At 49.7% G+C, this 9,076-nt stretch overlaps 1 protein-coding gene across 1 annotated transcript in view; it reads left to right on the top strand.

The window, feature by feature from the left end:
• The window catches only part of SLC6A20 (solute carrier family 6 member 20), a 35,952-nt gene extending 29,275 nt beyond the window's left edge, over nucleotides 1-6,677 (top strand). The window contains exons 10-11 of the mRNA XM_019632959.1: nucleotides 2,129-2,294; nucleotides 3,967-6,677. Coding sequence (XP_019488504.1) covers nucleotides 2,129-2,294; nucleotides 3,967-4,116 — 316 coding nt within the window. The 3' untranslated portion in view covers nucleotides 4,117-6,677. The remainder of the gene's footprint in view (nucleotides 1-2,128; nucleotides 2,295-3,966) is intronic.
• Nucleotides 6,678-9,076: the final 2,399 nt, after the last annotated feature.

Below are 9,076 nucleotides of genomic sequence, written 5' to 3' on the forward strand. Positions count from 1 at the left end.
GACCAAAGTCCGGTGGATAACTCACACCTTTGAAAAACGTGGCCAGTGTAGGACGTCAGGTTCTCAGCCCTGGTGCACAGTGCTGCCCTGGAGGGTTTCAACCTCCCAGGTGATGGGCTGTGCGGCAGGGCTGAGAGCCATGGGTCCAGAGCAGCTTTCAGACCTGAGCCTGCAGCAGGACTCCCTGGGGGCCAGCTCACACAACCCGGGGGCCTCAGCCCCAGGGCGCTGATGGAGTAGGTCTGGGTGGGACCCAAGAACTCACCTCCAGGTGAATCTGGGGCCCACGCTCCGAGAGCTGCTGAGTGTGGTCCCAGAGTAGCAGCATCAGGGAGCCTGTGGGAAATGCAGGGTCTCGGGCTCCCAGGCCCCCGCATCTTACCATGTCCAGGGGGCCAAGGCACAAGTGCTTCCCAAGTGAAGCACTGCTCAGACGTGAACCCCATTAGAAGCGCTGTGCCAAGTTGTCCCTTCCTGCCCCCCACCCCACACATAGTATTTTCTGATCCTCCAAACTGGCTTGGAGGCAGGTGGGGGACCAGCTGGGACTCTAGGAGCCAGGCCCCTTGTGCCCAGTTTCCCACCGTGTCCCTGGAAGCCATGCTGAGGGGTTTCCACGATCAAATACTTTCAGGATATAAGTTACACAAAGCCAAATGTCTCTCCTGTAGGACTTCTCAAAGCCTTGAGGACAATTGTGAATCTCAGACAGGGGTTGTAATTTGCAGCATTTTCAAAACTTTTGTGGTCAAGGAATACCTTTTACCCTCCCCCACAGCTACTACCAGTGTGAGGGCATTTATTAGAGTGACCAACTCTCCCCGTTTGCCCAGGACCTGGGAATTTCCTGGGACATAACACTGGAAAAGTCCCGGATAAACTGGGACAAATCGGTCACCTAAGAGATGCCAGTTTGGTCACCTTGAGAGAGTGGGTGTTTCAGGGTAGAGAGAGATGGCTGCGGAGAGAGGAACAGAACTGGAGGCCCTGGAGGGGGGCACATGTCCATCCAAAGGGGCTGGTGGTAAGTGGTGGGGATGGAGGGAGAAACCAAAGGTGCCCTGCGGGGTTTGTAAGCAGCCGGATCTGGGAATAACCAGGAGAAGGAAGTCTTTCTGCTTGCTCAGGGGACAGCGCCATCTGGTGGCCACCAAGCGACAGTACCATGCCGCCTTTCTTTCTGCAGCCTGCTCTATCCAGGAAAGTAGAGGGCAGGGGAGGTAAAGGGACAAGAAAACCCAACACTTTCTACCTTGTGTGGTCTTGCAAATCCCAGGTGTTCACATTGTGCATGTGAGTCTTCGTGGCCCCTTCCTCTGTGAAAATGGGGAGATGGCTGGGTCAGCATTTCCCAAAGTGCTGAAGATAGGCTAATCGTATATATTTTAAAAATATATAAAATATATATATAAAATATATATATATAATATATATATAAAATATATATATTTTAAAAATATATACGATTAGCCTATCAAGCCCACAATATAATGGACACCGTCATGCTATTGCTAGCTAAATGTAGGCAAAAGAATCAGTTTAAAGAGAAGACAGTCAGCAGACATGATCGAAAACACAGTGGTGGTCTACGGTCAGCTGCGCCTGGGAAGCGCTGCTCTGGCTTCTCTGCACGCCAGCTCGCGGGGCCACAGTCACGGTGTTTCTCCATCCCAGGCCTGGCTCTCCCTCTGTCCCAGAAAACCTGCTGTGGTTTCAGGGGAAAAGAGCGTTTCCCCTTGGGGGTGTATTTCCACTGGGCAGTAGAGTCGCTGATAGGAAGCAGGGCGGGAGGGGTGGGGCAGAGCTGCCCTCGGGGTCCCTGTCCTGCCATGTTACCTGTCTGTCCCCACCATCGCTGGGAGCTGCCCTCTGGTCTACACCAGAAGCCCTCCTCTGAAGACCGGCACCAGGAAGATGGTTTCTGACGCCCACTTCTCTGCGAGGTGGTGGCTTTGTCCCCCTTTGTGGCGGCCTCAGCCCTTCTCCCCTCCCCACGCCAACAGACCTCTCCCCAGGAGGAATCAGAGGGCCCAGTGGTTATGTTCAAACCTCAGCGGTGCCAGAACGGAGCCCCCCTTGCCCCAGCACAGTGGATGATTCACACTTTCTCGCCCTGTTTTCCAAGTAGATTTGAAAGTGACCTTCAGGCCATGACTGGGCGCACTCTGAACTGGTACTGGAAGGTCATGTGGGCCGGCGTGAGTCCCCTGCTCATCATCAGCCTCTTGATCTTCTACCTGAGCGACTACATCCTCACGGGGACCCTGCAGTACCAAGCCTGGGACGCCTCCCAGGTATCCGCTGTCTCGGGGCCCCCAAGCCCCCTCGGGAGCACGGGCCTTTCGTTTTCTGAAATCAAGGAACTATTTCCATGGCCTGGGCAGGTCATTTGTCACAACATGGAAACATCACTGAGGTATTTAAAACCTCTCAGCCTGAGAGCTGGGCTGTGAGCTTTTCAGCATGTGCTGCAGTAAAGAGAGAGTAAGATTTCCCCCAGAACTTCCCAGTAGACCTTATCCAGGGAGCCGCCCCTCAAAGGCTGAGTAAGTCTGGAGGGCATGACCCTTGACCTTGGTCCCTGCCCCTGCCCCCTGTGCCTGGGTGGAGCAGGCTCCTGGGACCTTTGGGGACTTGCATTCACACTTGAGTTCTTGGATGCTGGGAGGACCTACGGGCGTGGCTGAGACAGAAGGGGCTGACTCAGGGCACCGGGCAGCGGCTGTCTGCCAACTGGAAGGGCAGTGTGTCAGTATTTTAACAGCCAGGACAGCTGTGTCAGTGCGTTTGGCCTGAAGGTCCTCACGCAGACTCGCTTTCATAGAAAACACTTGGCCAATTTGGATTTCTTTTCCTGTGGGTAGAAGACCCTGTCCTTTAGCATACAGTGTGTGTGGTGTGTGCCAGGGTACGCGAAGGGCCCAGCGAGCCAGCTTACCCCACTCTACGCAAGCACGTGACTGGTAGAGGCCGAAAGGCACCCCCTCCGTCTGGTTCCAGCAGTGGTGCCCAGAGAGCTTCTCAAACTGTGGTGGAGGACAAGGGTGCCTTCTCCATCCCTAGCAGGCTGAGTCTTTTGTAAGATGCAATGACAATGAATTCCTTGAAAACTGAAACAAATAAGGAGATCTATGAAACACAAGTGCCAGCTATTAGATTCAACAGACCCAAGAGCACGCTGTCAAACCGCTACAACAGTTTCTACGTGTTTCCCCCCAATTTCTGCACTTGTCATTGCAGAACAAAAAGACTAGCTGACGAGTCATAAAAAGTCGGCGGCCGGGCCCCCGCGCCACACCTGGAGCCAGACGCAGTTGGCAGCAAGCACCTGCTCCCCTAGACGGAGCGGTCCCGTAGTTCCCTAGGGGAAAGATGGCATTTGTTGACTTTTTGGCCTCATTTCTCATCAGCACTGATGCATTTGCACTTAGGGAAACATCCAGCATCCCACCAACCAATCCAGAGGCCGATCAAGACCTCTCTTGAGACTACAGCTGTGCCGCTCCGTGTGGTGGCCGACACCCATATGCAGCTACTGACATTCATTGAGATTAAATGAAATTTTAAATTCAGGTCTCAGTCTCACTGGCCACCTTGCACGTGCTCCATAGCCACCTGGGTCTGTCTGGTGGCTGCCATATTGGACGGCACCGATAGGGAACACTTCTGTCATCCTAGGAAGTTCTCCTGGACGAGGCTGGTCTAAGGGCAGCGCTCCATTTAGGGCCCTGCGTGGTGCCTCAAACACGAGGTCCTTGGTCATCCTCCTGGTTACTCTGCGGGTAGCTCCGAACAATGGTTCTGTGCACACACCGCTGGAAGTGTGTGGAGCAAGGAGACCGGGGAGGTCACTTGCTCCAGAGCCACAGAGCCAGGCTGGAGGGCCCGGGGACTGGAGGGCACAGTGCTCGCCGAAGGCTCTACCCGGGGACGTGCTTCCTGCTGACGCTGAGCTTCTCCTTTCAGGGCAAGCTTGTGACCAAGGATTACCCCGCGTACGCGCTGGCCGTCATTGGGCTGCTTGTGGCCTCCTCCACCATGTGCATTCCCCTGGTGGCCCTGGGGACTTTCGTCACGCGCCGCCTCAAGAGGGGAGACACAGCCCCCGTGGCCTGAGAACTGGGCTTCCCAGAGGCGGCCGTCAGCTGCTCACTGTTTCACAGCTACTATTTACAGGTGGGATCTCCTCGGCTGCTTTTTACAGTAGTTACTCCAGAAGTCCTCAAACCATCCTCTTCGTGAGTCTATAAAGAAGAATTAGGAAGGGGTAGAGGAAGAAGACCCCCTCGGGAGAGCCCACGCCCCGCTCACCAAGCGGCCCCTTTTCCCCTCGCTCTCCCCCAAGGTCACCAGCACTCATATGCTGGCTCCTTGTCACCAATGAGGCAGGTTTTTCAAGGCCCGTCTTGGAAGACGATTGCTTCCTTGATTCTAGGAACGTCCTGGACTTAGGGCACACTGTGAGCTGAAATTTGACTATCATTCTTATGGAAAAAAAATGTAAGCATTTCTTTTTCTAAAAAGATTTCAAAATATTGGAGGGCAGCCATTCTCAGAGCAGCTTGAAAAGGAGTTTTTAAAGTGCCTGAGATGACAAATCTGGATGTCACTGGTGCAGAATTAGTTCTCGTTTTTTAGTCACAGTGAATATTCAACGGCTGTGTTCTCCTCTGATAGGGTTGACTGGCCCTAGAGAAAGGAGGCCTTTGTTTGGGACCCACGCAGGGGTCACTTTTCTCTCATCTAAGGCCACTCACAGCAGATCCAAAGCCAGTCTTCTCTATAAAAATGGCCCCAACTACCGTTTGCAACCCCAAATCACCGCTGGCGTGGTTCCGTGAGGAATAGGTGTAGACAGCCCCTGCCCCTCATGTCTCCGTATATTGGAAACGGTGCCAGATAACTGTGAGGATGAAAGTGCGTCCAGCCTTCCCGCAGACTTCACGTTACATTTGGGCATGACGGCCAACTCTTTGTAGGAAAGACTAAGAATACTACTTACAATCAATTTTAAATTATTCTCTGTACATAAGTTTTCTAAAATGTATATAACTCAAACAGAGCATCTTGTAACTGAAGACACACGGTATTTATGATACAGCTTTCATCCACCATGCGAATGTCTCCTGTCTTTTTTTTACTGCAGTTAAGTAGGTCAAGGTTAGCCCTGAAGTGTTTCTGCTCTAACATCCTGTGCTTCCCTGAGACCATGGAATTCAGGAACTGGTCCTTGGGGTAGATTTGCACAGACATCTTTGAAGACACTTTGCTCAGCTGGAGATGTCTTTGTATTGTAACTTCTTTTCGTGCTACCAGCTTTCCTACAGCGTCAGGAGGGCCTTCTGCTGTCTTGAACTGCCATCTTATCAATACTTGCACTTCACCAATGGCCAGTTATAAAAAGGTCATTTGCCTTTAAAATGGATGAACCAGCATGTATCTACCCCAAATAGTTAGTCCTCTGATTTCTCATCAGAAGTTTCCTGAGGGCTGAAAAACTTCAGATATCAAGGCTTGAAGATATCAAGGCACTCAATGGCAAGTGCATGGTACAGAGTCTGTTCCTGAACCCTTAGAGATCAGCTACCCCCAGCCCCCTCCCCCGTCATGGTCACTGTCTTACAACATGGGCCACCCCTCCTGGGGTCAGTCAGCATCAGGGCATTTCTGCCCCAAATGCCAGGTGTCTCCAGCAGCGTAGAGACAGATGTCCTAGCTCATTACTTCTGTCACACTCTATTTCCATGGTCTGCACAGCCCATTCGAACCACCTGGAAGAATTTAAAACCTGATGCCCAGGCCATGCCCCAGAACCAGCCAAATCTGAAAACCAGAGCCCCATTTACAAAAGAAGGAAAATGTATCATACATTTAGGAATATTTACATCAATATGACCTTTTAAAAGTTTGAAAGCATTTTTGAGCATTTCCAATCATATGGAAAAGTCACTTCCACAGAATAATTTTTGGTCACAGAGGTCAGAGAGCTGAAATCCCACTATTTGCAGCAAAATGTGCTCCAGGTGAAGCTGTCTCAAGTTTCCAGTCAGTGTTCCTCTGGTTTCGGTGGATTGCATCAAGAGCGGAATGTTCTCAATAATTCTCTTGAGCCAGTGATAAGTCCTGTCTCAAAAAATCCTTTGTTGACTATTTTCTAGGTACTTCACAAAATGGGTCACCTTGTTATTTGTCCACTCCATCTCCCGTAAGCTGGAGAGAAAAAGGGACTTTCCATCCCTGTACACTTAACAGTAACCATGACGACAAGGCCAAATCACCAACTCCAGACAGCTTTCTATTTATACTGGACATGTAAGGACCCTTGACTTAGCGCTAAGAAATCAGGTGGGGAAATATTTGGTTTTTAAGCAATTATCATCAATAAAACCCTAAACAAGTATATCTACAGGGGTTTTTTTGTTGTTGTCATTTACTGGTTACTTTTTAAAACCTTTCTCTGAACACAAAATTTCCCTTTCTGATGCAAACACACAAGCTAATTTTGAAAAATGGAAAGTAGGGAGCAATCGGTTAGCTCAGTTGGTTAGAGTGTGGTGCTGATAACACCAAGGTTGCCAGTTGGACCCCCGCATGGGCCACTGAGCTGCGCCCTCCCTAAAAGAGTCAACTATGCGATTGTGGCATGAAAGCGACGCGTAACCATGTGGAGGGGCTCTAGCTCACAAGGCCAGCAGAACTCCTCCCACCCCCCACCCCCCCATCCTTGCTAATGCATCAGACCAACGTGGACCAGACAGACCCGCCCATGGTCAGCTGAATATGACTCATGACCTTCATCAGCGCCATTGAGAACAGAAGAATCACCCAGCTGAGCCACGCCCCAATTCCTGGCTCAGCACTGCGACGACTTTCCAGAAACAGAAGCCTAGAACACAAATAAAGCCGAGAGGGGAGATCAGCGGGGAGTGCAACAGTGAGTGAGGTTGGACAAAACCCGGGGGGATGTGTGATCCCAGAAGCTCCAGGAGGAGAACATCCTCAATTCTCCTAAACATGACTTAGAACCAGCACTTCCTGCTTTTCCTAACCTCAGAGTCTACGTTTAAACCCAACCCTAATAGGAGCCTAAGTTAGGACATAGAAGGTAATGCGATATTTTAATGGATGATACTTTAGCTTTGTACTAGAAGAATAAACATGCAACAGGCACACATCACTGAAAATAGTGAATGGAGAAAGACGAACGCTGGGACCTTTGGCTAAAACAAAAACAGAAATTCAAGCTCAGAATAATCTATAACGAGAAGTGCTAAGAACAAACAAACAGACCATCTAACCAGTTCACCATTCATTGTAATAATTAAACATGTCATAACTCAATAATTGCACCCCCCCCACGCCCCATGAAACCACTTTCTTGGCGTTTCTGTGTCCAGCACAGGGGGTGAGAGCTGGACCCCCACCTGCGTGTCTCCCTGGGTTTCACAGCAGGTGTGTGCGTGTGCACGTGTGTGCGCACATATGTGCACGGATCTTAAGGAATTACCAATCAAAGAATTTGTTATTGAAAGAGACCATCAGTTTCAAACTCAGCGAGGTTCAAACAGAGCCCGGGTTTTGCAACTCTGACGCCGGCGTGCTCAGCCCCATGCCAGCCTTCCCCAGAATGAATGCACAGGGGACTGGTTCTCCGAGATGCTCGATGAAGAAAAGATTCCGTATGCCCTCAAGTCTGGCTGCCGCTGCACTGCGTGTAACCATGCATCCCCCGCCCCCTCAGGAGTCACTTTTCAAACCTCTGACAAGTCTTACAGTTTACACAACTCTTTAACTTGATTTAATCCAATGTTTTCCAATAGCTCTCACCACAGATGCCTGTTTTCAGAAACCAACAAGGAACATACAGGAGAATTCACATTACCCCAAAACACGCAGGAAAACGCTTTGCCTGACAGACTGGGGGACCCAGGCCATCCTGCAGAACGCGGCTGCATGACGAAGGGTTCTCAGCAGTGAATACACCCAGGCCAGTGGACAGAATACAACGCCTGAAAAACACACGGGGACAGGGGACCCTGATGTGTGACCATGGTGGCACTGCCATCAGGAGGGAGGGTTTCAGGAAAGCTCTCCATATGGGAAAAGAGAAAACTGGACTCTGTGTCCGACGGCATCTTACGCTGCCTTGTCCCACCTCGATTCCTTCACGTCTGACCACGCGACTTGCTTTGACCAGTGAAATGTGGACAGAGGAGGCTGTCACTTTCAAGCAGAAATGTCTCCCTTTTTCTTTCTGCCAGAGAGGAGCTACTCCATCACTCTGGGTCCCCGGATACAGGCATCGTGGAGCAGGGCTGCAGCCAACCCTTCAAGGATGCGTGGATGGACTCAGAAAGAAACCTTCACTTTTTTTAAGCCATTGAGATTTGGGGATTATTTGTTACCCTGCATAATCTGACATATCTGGATTGATACAGACCCTTTCCTTATTCCATAGGGTGTGAAAAGGCCTGAAAGGGAGAAGGCAAAACTGTGTGGAAAGGTATCTCTTGGAGTCAAGCACTGTGGTCTGACCCAGGCACAAAAGGTGCTGGGAAAATTTCCGTAAATTCAACACCATTGAAATTATACATTCCTTTCATCCAAGTCACCACAAGAAGCAGCCACCATGGAAAATAGTTTGGAGGTTCCTCAAAAAATTAAAAATAGAACTACTTTAAAACCCAGGCAACTCCACTTCTGGTATCTAGCCAAAGAAATTCAAAACACTAATTCAAAAAGATATCTGCACCCTTATGTTCATTGCAGCACTATTCACAATAGCCTAGAGATGGAAGCAACCTGAATGTCCATCAATAGATGATTGGATAAAGAAGTAGTAGTCCATATATACAATGGAATATTACTCTGCCATAAAAAAAGAATGAAATCTTACTATTGGCAACAATGTATAGATGGTATTACGTTAAGTGAAATAAGTCAGACTGAAAAAAATAAATACCATATGATTTCACTGATATGTGGGATAAAAAGAACAAAATAAATGAACAAAACAGAAACAGACCCATAGATATGGGGAACATACTGATGGTTGCCAGGTGAGAGGGAGTTTGGG

The sequence above is a fragment of the Hipposideros armiger genome, unplaced genomic scaffold (assembly GCF_001890085.2).
Source record: "Hipposideros armiger isolate ML-2016 unplaced genomic scaffold, ASM189008v1 scaffold_18, whole genome shotgun sequence".
In the NCBI taxonomy this organism is placed as follows: Eukaryota; Metazoa; Chordata; class Mammalia; order Chiroptera; family Hipposideridae; genus Hipposideros; species Hipposideros armiger.